Source organism: Seriola lalandi, unplaced genomic scaffold, assembly GCF_002814215.2.
Source record: "Seriola lalandi dorsalis isolate HSWRI2012SDOR001 ecotype SW California unplaced genomic scaffold, Sedor1 jcf7180002054901, whole genome shotgun sequence".
NCBI classification, from domain to species: Eukaryota; Metazoa; Chordata; class Actinopteri; order Carangiformes; family Carangidae; genus Seriola; species Seriola lalandi.
Window position 1 is genome coordinate 7474774 of NW_019525453.1, and position 27044 is coordinate 7501817.

Genomic DNA, 27044 nt, shown 5'->3' on the forward strand with positions numbered 1-27044 from the left:
GGTAACTATTTATTCAGTTGTTTCACTGGAAGCTGGTGTGGTGTGGTCCCCCGTGGAGGGACAGCTGTTGCAAAAGATGACTCACTTACAGGCTGGCCTCTCTCCAGAGACCCTGGAGAAGGCCAAGGTGGAGCTGAAAGAGAACCCGGAGACTTTACACCAGGACATCCAGGAGGTCCGGGACATGATCATCACCCGGCCGGACATCGGTTTCCTCAGGACAGACGACGCGTTTATCCTCAGATTCCTCCGGGCGAGGAAATTCAACCACTTCGAGGCGTTCCGGCTGCTGGCACAGTATTTTGAGTACCGACAGCAGAACCTGGACATGTTCAAGAACCTGAAAGCCACGGACCCGGGCATCAAGCAGGCTCTGAAGGATGGTTTCCCCGGTGTGCTCTCCAATCTGGACAGATACGGCAGGAAAATACTGGTCCTATTCGCAGCCAACTGGGACCAGAGCAGGTAATAAAGAGGCAGAGGGTTGGGGCTGGTGGTGGTGGTGGTGGTGGTGGTGATGGGGCTGTAAAGTCTGTGTTGAGTTTATCTGATCAGACACACAAAGAGAAACACGGAGACTCAGTGTTTTAGAATCCATTATAATTAAGTGGAGTCTGGTTTGTGGGGCTGATCATTCAGCACCACGCAGTCACTGTCACAGCTACAGGAAACCAACTCATCTTTCTTCTTCAACCAGCTGTGGAGAAGTAGCAATAACGAAATGAAAAGAATGCACTAAATGGCCAAAAGTATGCAGACACAGATAACGAAAATCTCCCCCAAAAAAATATCATGTACAATATTGGAGAGCTGGTTTTGTAATGCAAAGGGGCACTGTCATGTTGAAACAGGAAATGACTAATGCATAGTGTTTTTCTCAGTCTTTTCACCTTTTTAACTCCTTTAAATGAAACGTTGTGAATCACATGTTGCATATGTCAGAGCCTTGTGAAATACTTCCACCCCAGGCTGAGTTTACCCCTCTTAAAAACTGTTTTATTTCACATTTTTTGCTGCCTGAAAAGTTAAAAGTATACAGAATCACAACAAAAGAGCACCAATTCAAGAAACGTCAGAATAAAAGCTTTTTTTTTTGTGTATGGCTATAGAGAACATCTTTCCTCCCCTTTACATCAGCTCCAAAACCCTCATGTTTATTTTGTGACCCCTTTGAGCACATGTTGCTGCTAAGTACCTGGTAATTCCTGCCGACATTATGACTAAAAGGTTCAGCATCTCCTTCCAAAATAAAGTGCAGAGAATGAAAATGATCCCAATTTGTACTAAAAATATCTAGTTACATCCTCCATGTTGACGCTGAGTTCAACCATCTTCATAACTTTTAACTTTTACTTGAACAGACACTTTGCATAGATTTTGCTACACTGTGTTTGTGTTGAAATGTTCCTCCTTCCTGTTTGACTGGAGATACAGGATGAACTGTTAGGTCACTGTTGCAGTGAGTGGATCGGGGCCAGTGTCCAGGCTGAGGTTAAAGGTAGAAGTAGGGCAAGGACGTGATTTAGTTTGGCTTTAATAAGGGATCAGGCCTGTGTGGTGTTTGGGTAACCAGACTGTAATAGAGATATCGACCTTTTGTCACATCATAATGAAATTCAGATACATTGGATGATCCGAATAAAGTGTCACTGGGTCTTATTATGGGGAAAATAGTGTATGTCTGATAAAAATTGAGTTAACAAAACCATAATGAAGCCATGTAGCTCTATCATGACTGTCTTAGAAAATGGACAATAACACTTATTACAATATACTCTTTGAAAAAAAGAGAGTTTGCAAGTTTTAATCTCTAATAATCATAAATTCATGTGAATGAATGATTCATTTCTCCTCTCTGAACATTGTTTCACGTTTTAATCGTCATCAATCTTCTCTACATTGTAGAAATACTTGTACAGCTGTTCCATGGTATGTAACACATAGCAGCAAAAGACTCCACTTGTGTTTGCATTTGGGCAGAGTTGCGTCTGTTCGGTTGCCAATTAAGCAAATCAATAAAAAAAAAAGATTTATTATCTCTAGAGGGATGCGAGACGTTTTTTGATGGAGAATCAAACCGAGGGAAAACGAGGAGGGAGGCAAGATAATGAGGGCAACAGCAAACAGGAAAAAACACGACCGCTGAATATGAGAGTGAAGTGTCCGGGGCATCAGCTGGATGGAAACCCACGAGGACACGCTGAGGCAGCAGCGTGAGGACTGGTAACACCAGAACACACATGCTCCCAATTTAAAACACGCAACACAAACTCCAAGCACATTTTTTTTTTGCTTTTTGGGGGGAGACACTAAAATAAAGATATAGAGATGGAGCATTTTAAATCATTAAGTGGGTTAAACAGAAGAGTAGCTCATGTATATAAAGGCGTAAGCACCAGGCACCAGACTTTTTACAGGCGTTATAAACATACAATATTATATAGAGTCAATTTCTTTTAAATATGTGGAGAGCATGATTTGGACTTTTTTGTACAGTTAATTAGAGTTTTTAAAAGCAGGTTTTTTTTTTTTTTACAGGAAATAGTGAGATGTGAAAAAGTGTTTTGTGTTTTAGTAAATGTACTTTGTGTATAATGAGTCAACATTTGCAGGAGTTTAATTTTATGATGATTCTGGGAAACTAGGGCGACTGGGGAAAAATATGAAATAGTTTCTATCTTATCTCTTGCTTCAGTTTTATACACAGCATCTTGTTTGTGTTACGCGCCATTTCCAGCTTGTTTTATTTTATTCTGTTTTATATGTCTTGTCTTCAGATATCTGTGTGTTATTGATGACTCATGGGTTTTTTGTTTTGTTTTGTTTTTGTGGTTCGTTCCTTCTCCTTGTTTTGTGTGTGTTGCCTACAACAGAATCAAATCAAAGGCCTCTTTATTAATTCAGCATTAAGTTTAAATGACTCTGGTTCATCAGTGAAATCCAAGCTCTTCTGTGATTTTAATTAATGCTCATTTTCAAAATCTAAAAGTAACAGGAAAACACAAAAAGCAAAGAGCTGAAATGAGTCAGAACCACTTTTATAATCAATTCATTCTTTATATATTAACACATTTTTCAAACAATAATATCAAATATTCGGTTGCAACTTTAATCATGTGAGGATTTGATGCTTTTATTTGTCTCATATGTCAGTAAGTATTTATGGAGGTTGGTCAGACAAAAGAAGAACTTTCAAGACTTCATCTCCGGCTTTGGGGAATTGTAACAGGTTTTCACTTTTTTTTTTTAAATAAACAAAATGAAAAATGCTTTAGCAAGAAAAATAGATCATATTTTTCAGCCTTAATGTTTCCTCCAGTGCCCTGCAGGATAAAAGACCATACATCTTTCTTTCCCAGATACACATTCGTGGACATACTGAGGGCCATCTTGCTGTCGCTGGAGTCTATGATTGAAGATCCAGAGCTGCAGGTCAACGGCTTCATCCTCATCATCGACTGGAGTAACTTCACCTTCAAGCAGGCGTCCAAACTGACTCCCAGCATGCTGCGGCTGGCCATCGAGGGGCTGCAGGTAAGACGCTCAGCTGTCAGAAAACTTTGTCGGATGTTGTTTGTGTCGCCTAAATGTAACCAAACCTCACCCGTGGAGGTGGCAGATCAGAGAACATGCAAATGAGTCATTATTTGACGAACATGTTTCGTCCTTTAGGCACAGTATAATGACTTATTGGTAAAAGAGCACTACCGGTATATAACAGACAGGTTAACATACATTTTTCACACTGGAGGTTAGTAATATTACAGCAGACCAAACAAATATCTACAATATGCGTTAGTGTTTTTAGATCGGTTACATTAATTCCTTAAAAATGAATCTGACGACCAGATAATTTTACCAAAACAAAAACACATTTGCTGGTTCCAGTGTTTGTTCTCAAATCTGAGACTTTGCTGCTTTTCTCTGTTTTGATTGTAAATTTAAGTATAAAATAAATATTTTGGGGTGATGGACTGTCTGTCTATCAAAAAGGTATTTTTTCACAACTGTCTGACATTTTATTGACCGTGAATTAGGACTGAACAATTGATCAAAATATTACAAAACTCAATTAAATGCAATTCTTTTGATAAAAGGTCAAATGTGTCACAACACACCATAAATGAAGCAGTGTGGTGCTACAGAGACGCCCCGGCCGTGAATCTTATTCTCCAGGCTTAAAGGAACATGTTTGTTTGGTACAAGACCCCAAAAAAAATGACATCACTATCATTTTTTTTTAATTTTTATGTGAAAATGAAATGCAAAAATGACCATCCCAACTGAAATCCTGAATCCACAGTCACAATATGATTCCTTTTGCATATCATTCAGCCCTACTGTAGATGAACTTAAAATACAAATCGACTGATTAATTGATATTGAAAATAGCTGTCAGTTTGCAGTCCTGCGCTATACACTTCCCCAGCGTTACCTCTGCAGGCTGTTCCCCAAACATATCCAATTTCATGTTTACTGTCGGAGCCGAGGGAAAAGCGAAACCTTAAGCCTTACTCGACTCTGAAGTGCTATTTTTCAGTTACCGTGGCAGTGGCAGAACAAACCTCCAGCTCCCTTCCCAGCCTAAATGTTCCACTTAAGAACGAGTCAAGCGCCATGTTAAAACCGTGAGCTTGTTTAAAGGGAACTAGAAGGGAATAATGACACTCTGATTACACAGTGCTGGGTTTTCTTTCTTTGTCAAGCCTCGTTTGGCAGGTAGATGATGCAAATAATAAGTGATTTCTCATGGTCGTCAGTGAAGTTTTTGTGTCGTTCTTGCGTTCTCTAACGAGGGTTGGTTTTTCCAGTTTTTGTCTCACCTGACGTACAGAAAGCAGAGTAATGAGAGAAATGTGTCACCGCTCACTGGAGTTGCATTCGTGTGTGCAGAAAGTCTTTCACGGCATGAACACGCATTAGCTGTCTCAGTCGTCAGGACACCTCTAACATCATTATTGAAATGATTACAGGAGGAGGAGGCTCACACACACAGAGTGTAGCTGTCCTCTGGTAACCAGCCAAACCCACGAGAAAATGCCTGATAGTGTGTGTGTGTGTGTGTGTGCGTGTGGGGGGTAGTTGTTATTGCTTTCTCAACATTCTTGTGAATCCTCTGCCAATTTGCGTTGGGCTTCATTACTCAAAGTGAAATCTAAGGCGAAGTGTTTCTCGGGGCAAGCGTTGAGTAAGATGCAGCGTGGTCTGAAGAGATGATCTGATGCGCCTGTGATGGATGACAAACTGTCAGAGCTGTAATCTTTACATTTTTATACAGAATTCACCTCCAATATTTTGTGTTACTGAGCTGAGCAAATTTACTAAGAGAGTGAGTGTGAGTATTTTGTTTGTGTACATTTTTAACTTTGCGTGAAATAGATTTTGCACCAAATTTGTTGTGGCTTGTTATTAAGTAAAAGGTTTGTAGAGCACAAAACCTGCATTACCAAGTGATTCCCAGTCACAAATGAAAGAATATAAGTGAATACCACATAAAAAAAAACAGCCGGATCTCAGCAGGTTTTAATCAGCAGAAAAAAACTGTAATATTAAACATTTTATTAGATTACCTTCTGTTTTTGGCTGTGAAAGAAAATGCTCAGAGAAATCTTAAATGCATTAAATGGCCTGTGATGTTCACATGTTGCAATCGGTTGTAATAAAAATAGGCTGGAAGATAGTTTTAATTAATTACAAAGCTACAATGACACGTGTAAACCTCTAATTTCACATGTGTGTGACTTGTAAGTTGCTAATAATTTTGACCACCTTTGTATGATACACTCCTTAGTTTTGGTTAATAAGTAACTATAAATTGTAGATGCCGGCGTCCACACACAAGGAGGGGGTGAAGAGTCGGGTTGACTGCACACATTACCTTCTAATAATTGTCATCATGTTTACCATTTTTTTACAATGAGAGTTTGTAATTTGAATCAAAGTTTTGCCAGTTTTAGACTGGAAAGCTTCTCGTGTAGCCGCTCGTCTCGCCCTGATGTCAGCTCCAGCCCTCTGCGACCCTCTAAAGGATAAGTGGATATAGTTAATGGATGGATCGAGTGGAAGGTTTTATCCGTCTCTGCCCTATTTAAAAAGGTACCCTGTGGGGTTTTCTTGTAAACAAATTGTGTGCATCCTTGAGGTCTAACACACAGATGCCGAATGCATTTCCTACCTCCAAAAACAAGATGATTTTTATCATTTATATTTGTGTTTAGTAGCTGACAGTTTTCTTCTTCCTTGTATTTGCAGGTGTGCAAAATAAAACAAAACCAGGACCCACTCATAAAAACATTGCTCCACATCGCCGCTAAAAACATCACACACAACCTTTAACATCCATCCATCAATCCATTATCCAGTTATTCATTAGTGGAGCTGATTGTATTGGTTTGTGTTAGAATGATTTTTAAGTAACAGCAAAAGGTGAAGTTGTTTTTTACTGAGAAACATGTAATGACATTTTAATGCTTTCATTTAGTTTTTTTTTATTTAATTTAATGAAATTAAAACTGTATTTCTTAAGTAGCTGCGTAAGAGAAAAAATATATGGAGGTTTTTTTTTAGGTAACCGCTGAAATAATAAAATGACAGAAACATATGTAAATGAATGCATGCAAAATAATTCCTCTAATTAATTTCTCTCCTCTTAAGTGTTTTTCTACATAAGCAGGATGGTTTGATGCTTTTCCCCAACTCCTCCACTTTCTGTAAACATGCGTTTCCTGCTCCGTCAGCACAGAGTCGAGGTGGTACGTTGGCAGGGGGGGAAAAAATCCTCCTCCTTTTTCAGACCGAGGGAATAACTGTAGACACAAGCCAGTGCATCACTGTGACAAGTCCATATATAACACATTTCTGACGGTTCTCCAGATACAGATTAGCGCTTGAATTATTGATGGCAGCTATTAGCTGAGCCCTGAGTCATTCCCAACTGTGCAACTGCTCACACGAATGGCTGCTCATCATTTGGTGCAGAAAACAAAAAGGGAGATGCATAATAGGGTGATTAGATTTGCTTTTACAAATAAAATGCACAAACCCAGTTACTAAAATCATCATGGCTGCGGCAATAAATTCAGTCTTATTTTCCTCACGGTGCAAAGATACGAAAACAAATTTCAACAAATCCCATGAAAAGTATTGTGTGTGTATCCGAGGCCTGATGTATTTAATCCTCTGTGCCGGAGAGCTTCCAATGTTGTTCTACAACTAGTAAGAACACACACGCTGTTGCACTATGTTGTTCCTTTATTAAAATAAACAGGGAGCTGCAGTTTATTTCGAGTCAATCCCACGTAGTTAATCATCAATAGCTCTTGTGTGTGTTAATCCGCCACTGAAAATAGTGCACCAACAAAATGCACTATTTGAGTAATTACTGACACATCGTTACCTCAGCCAAGGAGGTTATGTTTACACCTGTGTGGGTTCATTTGTCTGCAGGATTATGCAAAAAATATCGAACTGATTTGGACCAAACTTGGAGGGAAGGGGGGAAGGAGGGATGGGGCACGAGCCAGGGAAGAACCATTTCAATTTTGCTGCAGATGCAGGAATTTTTAATAACTTTTCTTAACATTGCGAGATATGGTAGAGAGCTAGAAAAGATATGTAGGTTTCTTTGGCCTTGGCGGCGGTATACATTTCAAAGAAACACGTTTGTAATTTATTTGACATCAGGAGCAGTGCAACAACAAACGTATTAATATACCTATATTATAGTTTTAACCTGAATTGAGAAGCCCAAACAGCTGCAAATTAGTTGTACACATTACATTTGTTGCATTACTCCTTCCTAAGTAACAGTGTTTATTCATATTGCAAACACATTGGGCATTTATGTGTCAGCCTGTGTACATCATGTGAGGACTGTAGGGCACACACACAGATCTGAATGGTGCCAAACAGCCACAGTGAGTCACTGCAGCCTGAGCAGGTCTGGTTATGAGTCTGAAAACCACTAAGTGTTTAAAAGCAGCTCAGTCACACTCATCTGCAGGGCGGTCGTAGTCATACGCTGTTCCTTCTGCATGATTGTTGGATGTAGTTTGATGGCTGATTTACACTGAACACATCACTCAGTTAACGTCCGTGTGCATCAGCAACTTCATATCGGCTGCCGCCGTCCTTCTTTCTCTTTTTGTCTCTGGCGATGTTTTATCGCTCTCACTGCTGGATTATCTGATGCCAATAAGAACTAACAGCAATGTGAAAAATGACAAAAGCAATTACACTGCAAAAAAAATCCCTACAAACATTTAAATTATTTATTAATTATTTATTTAAAATCAATCTCAAAACTCTGCCAAAGGGGTGAGCATCATTTTTGTTTTTACTGGCGCAGCACTTTCTATTAAGTTCAGCTACATTAAATATAAGATTATTCATTAAGACGGGTCTATTTCGTCGTTCTCATGCTATATACAGTATTTGCAATATTAGTGTGACAACCATGCAGTTTATTTTGCAACCTTGTTTCCTATCAGCTGAAAAAGAAACTGAATATCTACCTGAGACAAGATATGAAACATGTTTAATAATCGAATATTAATTGATTAACGGTGTTATTTATCCACGATGAGGGAAAAACAGACTTTGTCCTAAGATAACATGACGCAACATTTTTTAATTTCCATTTTTGCACTGTATTAAGTGTTGAGCCATCGGCTTGCCTTTCTTTTCAGTGTTTTGCCTCATCCTCCACATTAATGCAACTCTAGCCGCCTTAAATGGGATTTACTCTTTGTCATGGCAGCCCTGACAATGTTAGTTTTCAGCAAATGCAAATAGCATGTAGGCCACATGCCTTGGGATCCAGATCTGTAGCACAGTGTGCTGTACGGATCACAGCAGAAGCAAGACTGTTAGTCCAGAGCCCTGCTGGTGGCCCCATGAGGGCTCAACCGTTATTACAACCACGAATATGCAACTGCTTTTTTGTTTGTTTTGTTTGTTTTTTTTTTTGTTAGGATTATTTTTGGGGCATTTTGCCTTTTCAGTAGAGGCAGGCCGGAAAATGTGAGGAGAGAGATGTGGAATAACGAGCAGTGCAGGCCGGATTTGAACCGGCGACGGTGTGGTTTATGTTCCCTTACCCTACACACAGGTATCTGACTGTTTAGGAGAATAAACAACATAGTGACAGTTCTGCTCTTGGAGCTTTGACCGCAGTGAGAGTAAAGATGTTTTATTTGTCTGGAGGTTGAGAGCTGTATGTCCAGCAAATTAGATTAAGAGATATTTTGTACATAAAAATGACGTTTCAGTGGAAAGGATTCATCCTCTGGGGAGTTTGAATGTTCTTGGCACATTTCCTGATCATCAGCTTCATTAATCTTCATTATTGTTCAAATCTGAACATTTTGTCTTAGTTGTGGAGCTAGAGGAAAGGTTAGAGAGTCACCATAAGGTTTAAACCATTAGGGTTCATCCTCAGGGGACCATGAATATTCATGAATAGCAAATTCAAACTGACCTGCCATGATGCACATACAGTTTGTGCATGAACCCCCCCCTGGCAGACAGCTGACAGTGGGCAACCAGTTTAGGAATAAATCTGTTTCTGCCCGACTTTAGGAATCATCCTCTGGGTATCATGAATATCTCAGTTAATGTTGTAAGTGTAAGTGTTGGACAAGACAAATATCTTTCATAGTGAGTGAAAACCAATCTGTTCCCTGTATTTTTTTTTTTTTTTTTTTGCTTCGCTTACTGATTTATATCTGAAAACAATGAAACAGTGTAAAAAAGTTGATGGGCAGTGAGGGAAAGTTTAGAATCAGCAGAGCTTCGTGTCCTTAAGTCGACCCTCTCTACAGTGGAGCTGTTACTGCGCCGCCTGACTGTTGGTGCCACTGACTGGACTGTCTGGAGTGTGTGCGCTCATTCCTCTGAGGTGCAGGTCGTACAGCACGGTACATGCTCCACCTCCTCCAGCTGTGTGAACAACACCCTTCCACATATATATATATATTTTTTTTTTTTTTCGCTCTCATTAAAGAGATTTCATTAAAGAGTCTGGAGGTGAGACAATGTGCACGGTGGGATTCAAACCCATCCAGTCGTAATCCTCCAGGATTATAATGTTACAGAGGGATTAAAGTTTCAAAACTGCGAAACCTTCTTTTGGGTTGTTCTTTTTTTTTTTTTACAAATTTAAAAAATGTTTTTTTTTAATAAGCGGATTCAAAGCAATGTAAGGGGATACTGTGTATGAGCTGGCTGCTTTTATATGAAATAAATCTAAAAAAAACAACATTTTTTATAGATTATTAAGGAGAAAAAACATTTAACAATAAATAAATTCTTCAAATTTATTTTTGTGCATATTTCTTGAATCTTGTCCACATTTACACAGAAACGCCCGAGCAGCCTCCTGTGTTGCGTCGATGTCCCGTCTCCCGCTTGTGAATCACCTTGTTAATGTGATCCGTCACAGCCCGACACCCTCTGACCTCAGATCAACTACCTGCCGCTCACCGTAATGAATGAGCCGTCCTGTTATCTCTGACAGTGCACCAACTGTATATACATCTGCTGACGGCCAGCGGACTCAACTCCCGCAGCTTCAGGTGTGTGACACGTGCGTCCAAAGCGTTCAGGTTTATCATTGTGGTGATAATGCTGTGAACAGAGACTCTTACGTCGGTGCGTCGGCAGCTTTTGGTAGCAGGTCGACCTTGACCCAGGAATCAGTTGATTAGATTTTGGCGGTGAGCTCAATCTGGGATTTGCTCCATCAGGCAGTTTTTGTTATGGCCAAACCTCTTAATGTTGCCTTCATATGCTCATGGGAGAGTCCAGCATATGGGACCTCTTACTGGGCTGATAATAGGAGTTGTTTTCAAGAGGATGATGAGGTTCAGCCTGAACTAAGTAGCTGCACTTTGGAGTCAAAAACAGTGTCAGTAATGTAACACGCAGCATCGTTACTTTGCATAAACACACTGAGGCTCACTCTTTGTTTAGTATGTGAGGCCTGAGTCAAACAGGGTCCATATTATATCAGGACGAGTCGAGTGTAAACGCAGCCAGGAAAGCATTGAAGAAGGATCAAAATCCAGACGAGGGTCGAGCCTGATTTGCATGAAGCCCTGGAAAATAAAAATGGGATTTGTGATCTGTCCAGCGGCGGTGGACAGGTAGATACTGTATGTAGCCAAGTGTAAGTGAAAGTGTTTGAAATCAAATAAGGATTTTATGCAGATGTGAGACTCTTGCGATGATAAATGGGGCCTTTATGTGTTTCTATCTGAATGGATCTGTCAGTTCTGAGAGTGTGAAAAAAAAAAAAGGAATGAACCTCGGCTGCTTTGGATCAGGTCTAATTCAGTTCTGACTGTCCCCCCCCGGATCAGGGTTTTGGTTGGTTTGTTTTGTTGTTTGTTTGCGGGGCTCGGGAGAGAAGAGCAGGTTGTCCACTAATCACAGGGTTGGCAGTTCAATCCCCAGGTGCTCCTGTTGAAGTGTCCTTGAACAAGACTGAACCCCATAATGCTTCAGAGGGTCAAGCCAACACCTTACATGATAGTTCTGTGTGTTGATGTTAAATAAAATACCCATCAAAACCTCCAAAACACACCACTCCCAAAACTGTTAGTGGGGATTATCCACCGATCTGATACCACTCAGTGAAAATCACTGGGATCCTTCTTACTGTTCTTTTATATATTTAGGCCCAAAGATCAGCAGATTTTTACACCGACTGAATGAATGTAATTTTATAAAAAACATTGATAAAAACAAACTGTATTTAACATGAATCTGTCAATAACTGAGCGACTTTGAATGATTGAACAGATGGGAGATCGGTGCATCAACAGTCTGAAGACAGCTGAGTTAGTGGTGTGGATGTATGGTGGGTGATGTGCTGTTGCTCCAACATTGTGGTCCAGAGTGAAATTCATACAGTGACATTCATGCTCGCGGTGGATGAATCCTAAGGATTTTGATGAGCCTGTGACTTTTCATGGGATTAAAAAATTGTCTGATAAAAGTGTGATTCTTATGAGTTTCAGCATTTTCAGGGTTAAATTGACACTTTTCCTTGTAGAGGTACGTGTTGCCTTTTCAGCTGACATCTTGACCTTTTCCCTGGTCTCCAATTGACACTCTGTCATCATCGTTTAAAACTGTAATGGTTGAAACGGTTCAGCACAGACCATATGGTATAGAAATATGAAGTTCACTCTCCTCCTCCTCCTCCTCCTCCTCCTCGTCTCCCTCCGTCCCTTCTGGCCTCCCCACCCCACTCACTTTTGTTTTCTTTACCCTCCCCCTCTTTCTTTAACAAAATCATCTTCCTCCCCTTCCCCCTCGTCTCTCTGCTACGCTCTCTCTCTCTCAATTCAGTCGCTCCATCATTGTTCATCGGAGACAACATTGGCAGGCAGCTTATCTGATGTCACAGCGGCCTGAGCATTCAAAATGAGACAAAAAGAAGTCAAAACCGCACCGAATCAACAGTATTTACAGCAAAATTTCAATTGCCAGTAATCGTTCATTTCTTTACTAACATGACATGAGCTCAAATTCACACAATGAGTCATAGACATCATCCAGAAACTCTCTGAAATCTCTCCTTAAAGAAGCAACATCTTCTTCGCATGATACAATGTGCTTCGTCTTCACACACACACACACATCCCCCCTCCTCCTCCTCCTCCTCCTCCTCCTCCTCCTCTTTCTTCCTCCTCCCTCCCTCCCTCCCTCCCCAGGTCCCTGTTTCTACATCCCACCCTCGTGACGTTGCCACGGCAACATGTCGGACTGCCGTGCTATCTTGCTCTGCCCTCTCCTCCAGATGGGCTCCCTTTTGTTGTGTGTCTCTGTGTGTGTGTGTGTGTGTGTGTGTGTGTGTGTGTGTCCGTGTGTGTGTGTGTGTGTGTGTGTGTGTGTGTGTGTGTGTGTGTGTGTGTTTGTACAGAGAAAGAAAAACATTTCTTCATCTCTGTCTTTCTTCTTCTTCCAAGATGCTCAGAGGCGGCTGCCATGAAATGCTGTGAATGTATTATGCTTTTTGTAAACGTGTGTTGTATTATTGATGGACAATACTAGAAATTCAGCCTATATACACAGAATACTGGTGCGGAAAACATATACAGAAACAGAGTAAAGAAGTAGCTCCATTACATTAAATAGTTTTTTATCCTTTCTGTCTCTCTCTTATGAAGCTTGAGACCTTTTCAGTCCGTCTGCCCTTCTGTTAATCTGACGGCAATTAAAGTGTCTGTCTCCTGGTCTCGTTTCCATGAAAGTCACACAGTCTTAATATTGTAGGGTAACTATGAATGAATCTTGAAAGATTATGAAGTAGTCAGTGTTTTCGCATACAGTGAGTATACCAGTCAGAACAGCCTATAGGTGATGCTTAAAAAGCTGCGACTGAATCCCAGACATCATTAGAAATGGTCAGGGTTGCAAAGAGGAAATATTTTTGGATGACAACATGCACAAGCGAAAACATTTTGGCAAAAATGTGTGGAAATTGGTCCGACAGTAAGTTCAGAGAGCTGCTCTCCCTTTGCACAGAGGAGGAGATGACCAGGCGCTCCAACAGGACTCTTACATTACACATAACTTCCTGTACGGTCTAGTCTCACCGGGCAGAATAATGTCGTACCCTGGCTCTTTCCATAACGCTTTGTAAGGAACCGCTTGCTTCTGTTATTGTCTGTAGTTTTTTTCCCATCAGCCTCATCTGCACTTTTAGTTTAGTGTTAATTAACAATGACGGTGAGTGACGGCTAGTTATGCTGTAGAGTTTAAATCTAGTTTTGTGCTAACCCTTTTTGTTGCTGTTGTTGTTGTTACTGTTACTTTTCATTGTATTTTGTTTACAGCTCGTTCTGTTGCTCAAAATCAATGAATGCAGCTTTAACAAGTTTCCTGCTTTAATTTGGACAATTATGTAGTTCAATTAATTCTTTGTCAACTCTGCTTTTACCAATAAATAAGTATAGAATCTAGCACCAAAGTTAGTAGTCCAATCAATGACTTATTTATTTGATCGACACATTTAACAGCAAGTTTTGATTGATTATTTATTTGTCGTTTGTCAAGCTAAATTGTCACACACACACGGCTTGCTCCAGCTTCTCAGGTGTAATGATGTTTTTTATTTATCACTTTAAACTTTAAACCTGAGTACTTGGTTATTTTTCCACATTTTTCTGACATTTTTCTAATCTAAATGAATAATTGTTTAATCAGAAAAAACAATGAGCAGGTTAAAATAATTTGTTGCGGCAAAATCAGTGAATAATTTATACTGCTGACGTTGTTCATATAGATTTGTCACTGTCGATTTTCAACAAAATGTAAAACACTGACCTTTTCTAACTTCTTTGCATGAATTCATTACTTACTTCATCGCTGTGTCTTTCAGGAGCAGCGTCTGTGTCTCTTTAGGAGCCTGGATGTCTGCAGATATTTAGACCACATTAACATAAACAGTAGTACAATTCCAGTCAGCGAACTCCCACTGGATTTACTCTGCATTAGCATTGTTACGTAACATACAGGCCCCTCCAGAGCAACCGGGACTCCTGAGAAAACTGTGATAATAAGGACTGCAGAAAATACAGGAAGTAAATATTGAAGAAAATAGATAGAAATAGATATCTTGGTAAGCAGCTTAAAATGTGTGAAAACTCTTTTTTTATTATTCTTTAGAGGTAATGGCTTGGAAAACATCACTTCACTAATAAAAGGAAGCAGTTTGACATCTTGTAACGTCACATTTATCAAATTATAATCCTCCATGTATTAAATGTAAATGATAAAAGGTTTCTTAGCTACTTATAATTTGCTGTTTTTTTTTTTTTATCTCAAGCTGTACAATTTAAATAGTAAATTCATTATATGTTATGAAAAGTGGGAAATCTGTTCTGGGTTTAAGTGAGGAAAGAAGTGTTTATTGATCTTTAATTTATAAGAAATAACAAAGACTTTTAGCAGTCAGCACACACTTTGTCATTAACACGTCTGGTAGACAGTTTATCAGAAGATAATATCAGTCACAGTGCTCAAACACACTGTAACATGTTAATATTGTAACGCTACAGTCTGGACTAGATTTGATATGTAGAGGTGAGGGATCTAGTTTAATATTCAGTACACAGTCATAACAGCAATGAGACAGCAGCTCTCAGCCAGAAAGTTAATAAGCGTATTTCCTGAAGTGTCAAACTATTCCTTAAACCAGACATTAATCACAGATAGGTCATTTTATCAAATTTTTATGACAGTGACAAACAACATCATCCTGTCATTAGAGAATCAGATCAGAAAACATTTGATCATTTGAGTCACCTCGAAAGGAAATGACAAGAAATGTATTTTTGTTGTTTAGGCTTCAGGACTGTTTGTTTTAATGCAGAAAATACCCTGAAACATTTAGACTACGGATAACTGCAACCCAGGATGGTACTAATACTTATACTAATGCTAATACTAACACTAATACTATTACTAATACTAATACTAATACTATTACTATTACTAATACTAATAGTAATACTAATACAAATACTAACACTAACACTCATACTAACACTCATACTAATACTAACAATAATAATTATACTAACACTAATACTAACACTCATACTAATACTAACAATAATAATTATACTAACACTAATACTAACACTCATACTAACACTAACACTAATACTAACACTAATACTAACACTAATACTAACACTAATACTAACACTAATACTAACACTCATACTAATACTAACAATAATAATTATACTAACACTAACACTAACACTAATACTAATACTAATACTTATACTAACACTAATACTAACACTAACACTAACACTAATACTAATACTAATACTAATACTAACACTAATACTAATACTAATACTAATACTAACACATCACAGACACTAAAAACCAACCTTATTTTCATCTGAACCTCCTCCTGTTACTCACCAAACCTCCTTTGAAAAAGAGCTAATTATACAATATAGCCCAGTTAAGATATTACAGCTTCCTCAGTTCCTGTCATAGACACTTTAGATTAGCTTTAGGCTCTATTTATCCATTTTATATCCACTATCAATTTTCACCTCTTTGCATGTGGTCTATTTACAGTAACAGGATTTTATTTTAATGTATTTTAAAGACCTTAGGCACATATTTAAAAACCAATGTTATTACTGTTGTTTTATTTTTTGTGTTCATAAATATGAGGAAGTGTCAATTTAAAACAGCCGAAAACAGAAAATGAAATCTCTGGTATAAATCTGAATACAACAGAAAACAGATAGCGGCTTTGTGTTACACCCCTAATACCCAGGGACTGGATGGAGATTAGCGGTGCATTTTTTTTCCTGCTCAGAAGCTTCAGGAATCATGACGCAGCAATGAACAGCGATGATCGGCCAAATCGTACCCGTGTCGCTGCCTATCTCTCCCTCCATCTCTCCTTCCCTCTGTGTGTCTGGCAGCAGGACAAGATCTGTTGAGCTTCAGCCCACAATCTGGACGTTCAGGTCAACTGCACCAAACACACTCAGTGTGAGCGCCCGGAGACAGACAAGGGGGCAGCCACTTGCAATTTGTTCTCCTGCGAATATACGCCGCTCACCACACAATGAAGCGGTAAAGGACACGAATATTCAGTTTATATGGAGGTTCAGGTTTTTGGAGCCGACCACACGCAGCTGAAATAAAAATATACATTTAAATACACAGTGATCTCTCAGTTAGAGAGAGAAATGTAATTTCTCTCCTGCCGTCCCTCTCACAGCTGCTGAGTGGAGCTGGCAGTATTTTAATAACCTGCAGAGGCTGCACTTTAATTGGAGTGACCTTTCTTCTCCAGCAGGAGAGGAATTGTAAAGTTACTTTTGATACCTGAGATATTGAGATATGTGAGTGTTTTACTTTCTCCAAATGTGAGAAACCTGCTTTTTTTTCTGATATAGACAGGGAGAGAATTACAGTTAGGAAAAAATCTCATTACTCTGTTTAATTTATTGATAAAACACTATACAGTATTTTAGCATAGATGACAGAGTGCTGCCACCGTTTCCCTGTCATCTGCTCCACGTGCTCTGATGTGATTTGTTCTAACTCTGTGCACCTGGCAGAGTTCACCTGTTTTAAAGCTTCCACACTGAGGAAGGCACCAGGCCAAACGTTTGTGCCTGTTGCATTTAGAAAGAAAAAAAAAAAGCTGCAGCCAACGTGAACCTCAAAAGATAATTTCATTTTCATGTGAAGCAGTTTATCTGCAGTTGGAGGCTTTGGCTAAAATCTCATCGCACTGGCTCATATGGTTTAGACTTATTATAATTAGGAGGAGGAGCGTCACGCTGCTTGAAGATGACACTGAGACTAAAGGCTGTAGTGACACTCAGAAGTTTGGACACACCTTGTAATTCAGCTTTTCTTTATTTTATCTTATTTTGAATGCTGTAGGCATCAAAACTATGAAATAACACATATGGAATTATGTACTAAATAAAACTGTTTTAGATTTTAGATTCTTCAAAGTAGCCGCCTTTTGCTTTGATGACAGCTTTACACACTCTTCATTCTCTCAGCAGCTGCATGAGGTCGTCAGCTGGAACGGTTTTCCAACAGTTTCTATATGTTGATGCTGGTTAAGTTCTACAGTGGAGAACTTAGGCTGCATCCACGCTACTACGTTTCCGTTTTAAAACGCTTCTCTTTTGCCACATTTTAACCTCCCGTCCACACGACGCCTGGAGTTTTCGAGCACCGAAAACTGAGATTTTTGGAAACGCTTCAGGCCCCGTTTTAATTTGAAAACTCTAGGGTTGCATTTTATTCTGGAAGGGCAAAAACAGAGACCTTTGGAAACGATGACATAGACTTCCAGGGTCACTCTCCCTTGTGTCGCATCAGCCTCGACTACCAGTGGTGAATACAACACAGATAATGAATTACAATCGTTACTGACCTTCCTGTTTTTGCTACCAGCTGTTGTTCAGTAAAATTCTATATTTTAACGCCGCAGCTGACTTTGCTGTTCCTCGTTCGTAGTAGTTTTTGTAACTTATCGACTGCAGAGTAGACAATCTGCTTCCTGTTTATACTGGCTCGCAATTGCCAAGTGTACGTGATTGCTCAGGTATGTGTTTTCAGGTGTGTTAGTCTGGACGGAGATCGTGTCATGGTCTCAGCCTGGAGGCTCCAGGGTTTTTGTTTTTTGGACTTTCTTGATTTTTGGTTTTCTGGGTTTTGGGTTTCTGTTCTGGGTTTTGAGTGTTTCTGGTTTGAGTGTTTCTGGTGTCTAGTTTTGTCTTTCCTGTCTTGTGCTCTGTGTCCCCATGCACTTCCTGTTTTATTATGAAAGTCATGTCGCCCCAGTGTCTGAGTTCTAGTTTTGCTTCCTTTGGTTAATTCCCTGATGTGTCCCACCTGTGTCTGCTTCCCCACCTGTTCTCCATCACTAATCGATTCTGTTCCTTTAAGACGCCCTTGTACTGTCTTGTCCTGGATCATTGTTTGTTTGTTGCTGATGAGATTTTTTGTTTGTTTCGTCAGTGGCATCGTCCCATGTATGGATTTTGGTTTTTTGTTAATAAAGTCCTTGACACTGGTTCCTCCTCCGCATTTGGGTCCACCCCTTACCCCTCCTTACCTCAAACCGTGACAGATCGTTTTCATTTGAAAACGTAGTGTGAACGTAACCTAGTCAAAATAAAGAAAAACCTATGAATGAAACTTTTGATTGGTACTGCATATAAATATACATAATGAGGCCCAAAAGTCTCATGAAATATGTTTTTTTTTTTTTCTTTTGTCAAAATATCACATGTGAGATGTAAAAGTTGGTGTAACACTGAAAGCAGAATGTGACAAAGTGCAACAGAAACAAAGTGGCATATTTTACTCCCATCATCTCATTGCTCCCTCCTCCTTGAGAATCTGCCACACCACCTGTTTACCTCCGTGAACTCTGACATAATGGTGGTGGATGGAGACCATTATTTAATCGTATATACAGTGTAGCTTGTGTCTTGTCAAAATATCTGCAGTGAACAAATGCTTATCATACAATGTTAGCACAAACAATTCAAGTGAGAACAAGTGTGAAAAAAAGTAAATCAATGGCATTTTATATATTTATTTATTTTTAACTTTTAGTCTGCAATCCCACGGTGAACCCCATAAATGTCCTCGTTAACGGAGACATGTCAGAAATGGAAAAGATTTAAAGACTATCCAACCACACACAGGAACAAATTGGATAAGTGGTTTGAGCATGACTATGGGGGGGGGGGGTCTGATTAGTTAAAAGGTTTGGGAGTGAAGACACAGATGAAAATGTATTGACTGGATATGGAGTAGAAGGACGGAAGGGGGACGATGAGTAAACAGATCGGATAAAAGGCTTCAGAGAAATGAGAGATGGAAGTAGAGTAGAACTAATGCTGCACGTCTCCTTTTGGAGAAGTTAGTTAAAGGTTTCATTCATTGGAGAACTGGTTTGTTTTTGACGTTTTAGTGGATTTAGTGGACTGGACCAGAGAAGAGTGAAGCGGCAGCGTTCTCCATTTCCTGTCACACACTGTAAGATTCACGTAGTTCAGCATCAGCTCCAGTCAGACGTCTTCCCATAAAGGTGGCTTTTTGCAAAGAACAACTCAGCAGCAAAACAATGCCGTCACTCGGGGCTACACTTTACATCCTGAAAAGAAAAAGCACTCAAATGGATGCCGACTATTTTCCCTTTTTTCCCCTCCTTTCTACTGGAGGACACGTTTACTCATGCTTGTGTGGATGGGAGGTGACAGGGAGGAGAGAGCTCATCAACCTGATGTGCTGCTCGGAGAGAGGAGATGTATGACCGCAGCTCAGACATGTATAGAGTGGTAGAAGACGAATGTCAGATGTTGTAACATCAGCTGCTGATAGACTCACACTCTCCAACAAGATAAATGCTGCATTTTTTTCTGAAAAGCTGGGATTTATTTTACAGCGTTGTCTTTGCAGGACATTCGCACAAAGTCGTGAAAATTAAAGATCAAGGAAAAGACATCCATTTTTGTAACTTCCTTTAATGAGCTTAGGACAACTGCAGATTATCTGTTGGACATGACAGTGTGACAGTGTAACATGTATTTAAAAATAAAGAAAAAATACTTTGTTCCTATGAGAAGATGATCCCATTAAACTGATACTATAATGTTTCTTCTTACATGATTTGAGATAGTTTCATGACAAGATACTGACAATTATCCGTAACTGACCCATTTTTATATGGTCAATGTAGCGCAAAAACGTCCTTTTTAAAAATCCCCACAGAAAAGCGTGAACATCAGTGTAAGCGTACGCTTTATTTTGAAGATCTTCACCGCCTTATCTCACCGTCAAACATCCCTTTGGTTTGGAACTACAGTATGTGAAGGGTTGAACTGCTGTATTCCTACACACAGGCGCACCTACGCTTAACTTTCTGACTCAAACAGCTGATCTGTGCAGTAACGACGTGCACGCCGTAGTTGCACTGGTGCTACAAAATAAAGTGTACACTTAAACTGATATTAGCTTTTTTTATGTGGGAATGTTTTAAAGTGGTTGAAACTAGTTTTTGTGGATCTACTGCAGGTAATGCACTAACTATAGATAACTACCTCACACAACCCCACGTCAAATAACCCCACCTATCACTTTGACCTTTTCAAATACACCGTCCCACCTGAGGGACACTTTGGCCTCGGTAGCACTGCTTTACTTCTGGTGTGTTTTTGTCGGAACCAAACTCAATCTTCAAACAACCTTGACATTGTTTGAAGGCTTCCTGATTCTATCTGAGGGAGGGGCTCATCATGTTACTGCAACAGCTGTTTTTTTGATTTGTAGCAGGTTGACACACACAACAGTAAAGTCGTGTCTTAACTTTTTGGTCGTTTGTGAAGGAGGACGCGTGTCCAAGTGCTAAATCTCAACATCATGTTTTCGAGATTCCATGAAAGGCATCAAACTTTACTCTAATAAACATGTTGTCATGGAGAAAATGTGAGGAACAGTAAAGTTTTTATTATATTTATATTATTGTCGGGCTTGTTTACAAAAATCAAAAAAATCAAAGAGGACAAAGAGGTGGGGCGCGTGTGGAGCCGAGACTTTGGTGCATGTCGGTTTGTGGCAAGCATACGCTCACCCACATGTCACTCAAAGAGGCCACGCCCTCAATTATACATAACTTTAAGCCTGAATAAAATGTAAACAGGTGAGTTATATGAGCAGGTGTCAGACCAAAAGTGTTTTTGTACCAGGCTGTAAACGTGTATTTCTGCTGTGAAGTTGGACATTTTAACATGGGAGTCTATGGGGACTGACTCACTGTCGGAGCCAGACTCTAGTGGTCATTAGAGGAACTGCAGCTTTTGGCACATCAGTGTCAGTCGGCTTCATTTTTCAGCCCCGGAGGTTTCCACTAACACCAGCTCTACAGAGGTTTTAAACCTCTGCTCAAAATTACAAAAAATTGTAATATTAAATTTAGATATATTTATAACAGATACATATATTTTTTTTGTTTGTAACCTTTGCAGGAAAAGACTTAATACAGGAACTGAAATGAAGCTTGTTAAAGTGACGCTACATCCAGAATCAGCTGATTTGTCTGCAACAGACTCTAATTCCCGTCTGCTCCACCCTGCTGCACTCAACCGTGGACATCTGGATCTTATCATCTGGTTCCATCCTGCCTCTCTGCTGCTGCCGTTCGATAAACTAAATAATCAATGAGCAGCTGGTTACTCACAGGTTGTCGCCCTGTTACAGCTTCAACAGGTTCAGCCGTATGAAGAAAAAAAAAAACACTTCACACACATCACAGGCCGGCCTCGCTTCATCTTCCTCATGTGAAGGTCCTGTCTGCCGATGTCTTCCTCTTTTTCTTCTTCCCTCCTGTTTTATCTGGGATTACCGTCCGATGGACTCGTTCCTGCATCTTGTGAGGAAACGTGTTTGCAGCTCGGTCGCTTTAATTCTGCCATATGCTGATTCATTCACATGAATTATGAGGACTGTGAAGTGGAGCGGGCCTCTCTGCCAGCGTCAGGTTGCAGCGTTCGTGTAAATCAGAGGGGTTTATTTAGTTGTTGTTGCTGGCGTATACATCAGATGCTGACTCACCTCGCCCTAATGAGCTGTTATGACTGAAATCTGAGCTCCACTGCCAGATTCGATTTAGATCCGCGGCCTGTAGAGCCCGACTGACCCGCGCTGGATTTGTAATTCAGATACTTGATATTTGTGTTACAAGATCCAAAGTGTTGCATCAGACGATTCATTCTTTAACATAAATACATGATACAAACCATCTTTTCCCCTTAAGTCCCTTAGGTTTCGAGAGATGTACTGAGCCAAACATTACAGCTGAACATTTTGTTTTCCAGTAGAGAAACTATGTAGTGGAGACACAGTTTCTAAACTACCTCACACATATCTTTAACACCTCTAATACAATTTCTTGTTACTTATCGGTCGACATACAGTATATGCCAATATTGACGTGAACTATAAGCTAATATTGACGGATAATATCAGCCCACTGCACTAAGGTTTTGTCTGTTTCAGCTCTTCATAGATTCAGTTTCACTATCACACATTTTTCTGAAATACTAATTTCTTTCTTAATGTTGTTTAATTCCCAACAAGCCCTCCAAAGTAAACAACAAATGAGAATGATACAAAAGTGTTTTCATTTTGTGCTTTTAATCTGAAGCCTGTATCAGCAGCTAAACATCGTTTGTACTGTTCCAAATGTTTTCTAATCTGACAGTGGTATGGTTAAGGTTTGGTTTGGTTCGGTCCAGGCTCATAAACAAGTTGGTTAAGATGCAGAAAGATCAGTGTTCAGGTTACAATAAGTTTAGAACAGGAGCTCAATATTTTTGACTTATTCGCTTTGGTGCAGAATCCATATCCAAAGAATAAAAATAGATGCAGAAAGATCAGTGTTCAGGTTACAATAAGTTTAGAACAGGAGCTCAATATTTTTGACTTATTCGCTTTGGTGCAGAATCCATATCCAAAGAATAAAAATTTTGTCATTTGTCATTTTTATTCTTTGTTTTTGCACAGATTAAACAATGTAAAACGGTGTTATTAAATGATTAAATGATAAATGATGCTATGACAGATCTGGTTAGAGAAAGACAGTTTTCATGGTTGAAGTCAAGTCCATTTTTAATTATATAGCAGCAAATCACAGCAGAAGGTGTAGACCGACTTTATAACATGGATTACAGAGACCCGACAATTCCCACCATGAGCTAACACTTAGCAACAGTGACGAGGAAAAACTTCCTTTTAAGAGGCAGAAACCTGGAGCAGACTCAGGCAGAGGAAGACAGAGCAGGGGGAAGGACCACCATGCAATGATAATGAGAATAATAATAATAATAAAAATGATGATAATGATAATAGTGACATTAACAGCAACAATAATCATAATAATGATGATGATAATAACACTACTACAAACCAGTGCTGTGTTAAAGTCTTAACATCCCACTCTTTACTCCCGGCTGTCATCACTACTACAGCTGCTCGCCGGCTCCGTCCCTTCAATTTAAACATACGTGGCCTTTTGCTGGAACGACTAAAGCTGTTGGGAGAACACTCAACTGAATTTTTTATTGCACGGCCCAAAATCACAATTTTCATGTGAGAGGGTTTCACAATCTGTAGCTACAATATGCCGTTTATCTATCCACACCACTCGCGCTGACGAGACTTTCTCAATCAGTTCGTATTTGGTTGTCTAAGCGTTCGAGAGTGTGCCGGCCTGCTGGGACGCAATCCAGCCATGATTACATCCAATCAGAGCTCCCCGCCGCCGACCACGGAGCGCTCTGCAGTTGAGAAACAATTACGGTGCTTCATGACAATGAAGCAGTGGTTAATATTTCTAAAGGCTGTAGGAAATGACTTTTAGCATGACTGTCTTAAGGGCAATTTACACTTTTATTATCTGTTTCCTGAGTAAAGGGAAAAGTAGAAGTTGAGGAATCAAAATCATGTTCACTGTTAATGAGTTTTGTCATGTTTTAGCTGAGGATTGACTGTGTGTAGTGTAGTTCGTTATGCAGGCTGCGGGTGATCTGATATGTGAATCGGAGTAGATCACAAAGCAGTGTACCTGCTGCATGTCGCCCTCTGCCTCTTCCTGTCAGCCTGACTGTGTTTGAAAGGTACATCACTACAGCTGACAGTTACATAATACCTTTACAGGCAAGATCCTCTCAGAGCTCTCTGAAGGCTTCCTCTGTATAAACGCTGCAGGGTCTGAACGTCAGGGACCAGCTGGTTTTTTTTACCTTCAGAAAAGATCAGAAGTCAAACGCACTGAATAACAATTCTTTAAAAAACAAAAAGATTTAAAACAACAAGACAGGAAAATACGTGGCGTGCCTACTGTAAACTAATCAAGACTTTTCTTTTCGGCTCAGATGTCCGCAGAGTTAGCTAACATTTACTCATATGTAAAATATTCCTGTAAAATATTAAGTTTGTGAGATTTTTTTGGCTTTTGTATCAGAGAATATTATGTTTTCTTACTTGTGTATTCAAAGATGAATCTGACTGGATTCTATATTTTTCTTATGGTCAACAAACTCAATCACACATACGCCGACCTAGAGCACCAGATGTGTGTTAATCCACGGCTGAAAATAGTCCCCAATAAAAAGCTCTGTTTCCTCCAGTTTGAGCAGCTATTGTGCAAATATACTAATATATTATTGTAAAACAAAATTAGCTTATTGCTTTTCTTAGCTGATAATTTACTGATGCGATTCACATCGGTGGATGTGGAGCTGGAGACACAAGATGGTTAGCTTAGCTTAGCATCAAGACAGCTTGCCTGGCTCTGTCCAAAGGAAACAGAATCTGCCTACAAGCTCAATAATTAACACGTTACTGTATATTGTATTTGTTGAATTTCCTAAAATGACAAACTAATGACATTAAAAGGAATAATAAGTGTAACAGTAAGCACTACATGTCAGGTTCATTCAACAGAAACTGTATCTAATGCAGCTTTAGATTAAAAACATTTTATTTTACTACTGATCCTGATTTTACCACCAGTCTATCAACACTGAAATCCAAACTGTTCCAACAGAGGTTGTTGTGGTTGTGTGTTCAAGGACACGGCCTGTCGTTAAGGGCTGCCCGAGTTGTCAGAGTGCAGCTTTTAATCCCGGTGGACAGAGGTTTCAGTGCAAAAGCCGCAGACGATTGGCTGACTTCATCTGTTCTTAGCTTCAGCCGTGGAGGGGAAGTCGACTCGTCATGTGTCGTTTTCCTCTGAGTGACACGCAGTGTTGAACCCACAGTGTTTGTGGCAGCCTGTCTGTCTGTGTCTGTCTCCTGTGGATCTGTGATGTTTTAGAACAGCAGACTGCACCAATGATGCATTCAAGTGCCGCAAGACGGGTCACGTAATGATGCAACGACGGTCATGGTTATGACTTAAAAGCTTTCACACCGACAGAAAGTCCTATTCATTCATCAATCAATTGTATAGATTTATTACTGAGCTACGTTGTGTGACTCTGTCAGGGACGTGGTAAAAAAGATGTTTGTATGTGAGACAATTAATATGCTATAGATACAACAGACTAAAATAAATCATGATTTTTACCCAGGGTTAATGTCTTCACACATCCAAAAGTAAGTTTTTCTTCCTCACTGCAAGAAGATACTAATCACTGCAGTCGACAGTAACCAAGGTTTTATTGTAATGAGAATAGCTCACAAATTGCTTCTGGTGGCACAAAGTGATTACACACCTCATTTCCTTCAAAGAGTTCAGAACAACACATACTGTAAATGATGAAACTGCAGAGTTAGTGCTGCAAATGGTGATTTTCACACATTTTTAATTCCATTTAATTAGTTCTTTGTTTTTTTTTGTTTTTTGTGATAATCAAAATAAAGAGATTTTTAATATGAATATAGCTGTATTGAACAATAACTTTAGCTGATGTTTGTTGTTCTTTGCAATTGTGAGCTTCCAGAGAAATTTTAAGAGATTCCCAGGTGTAATTACCACTGGGATATTAAAGCTCCATATTTTCTTCTTCTCCTGTGTTTTATTTGAAGTGTTGATCCATAATAAGATATATTTGAAAACCATCTCAGTGTAGTTTTACATCTCCTCTGAGCCTCTCTTCTGATTGGCTGAATGTTTTCTGAGTGATTGAATAAAAATGTAGCAGATTTAAGGTAAAACACTCAGAGAAACCAAATCCTGCAAGGTTGGATAGTGGGTCCAGGTGGGCGGGGCTTGGGGCGTAGCTGAGGGTGGTGACTGCTCTGTTGTGACATCACAAAGTTCCAGAAGTCCTGACAGCTGGTTTAAAGGCTCAGTTTCTGAATACAGGCTGTGTGCATTTCTCTGTGGACTGAGGCTTTGATACTTTCACAGTATTAATATAGAACCTAGACCTGATCTATAATCACACTACACATGGACAGAGACCTTTATACTATATGGAGCTTTAACTGGTATTTACTAGTCAGATAAACACAGTAACTTCTATATGAAAGCTCACACACTGACTCCTTAGTGGTTGAGTTGCATTGGCTCATAAAACTTTGTTAATGTGCAGAAAAACTCAAAATGTTCATTAAATATGAGCCTGTTTATTTTGTTATTGTAACCAGTATGATGTCATCTCATAAACTGCCTTGTCCTTCAGTTTTAATATTGCGCCACATAAATGATCTTTCTCAATGAGAGACTCATGATAAAAAGTGAAACTAATTAGACCCCAAATTACTGTGGAAATTACTGTTCAGATTTTAAATTCTATGATTGAAATGAAGGCATTCACTTCCTTCCTTTTTTTTTTAACAATAAGAAGATTAATTCTGAGTCATTATGTAGAAGAAAAAAGACCATCACAAACAAGATTGGCAGCTTCCTCACTGCACTTTGCAGGTTGTTGCTCCAGGTCAGATTTAGAGGGAAATCTGCTGAAGGTCACAAAGCAGGAGGAGGTGGTGGTGGTGGTGGTGGTGGTGGG

General features: G+C 39.5%; 1 protein-coding gene across 1 annotated transcript in view; it reads left to right on the forward strand.

The window, feature by feature from the left end:
• clvs2 (clavesin 2) overlaps window positions 1-27044 on the forward strand; it is a 36164-nt gene continuing 9120 nt past the window's right edge. The window contains exons 1-2 of the mRNA XM_023430280.2: window positions 1-465; window positions 3360-3534. Coding sequence (XP_023286048.1) covers window positions 77-465; window positions 3360-3534 — 564 coding nt within the window. The 5' untranslated portion in view covers window positions 1-76. The remainder of the gene's footprint in view (window positions 466-3359; window positions 3535-27044) is intronic.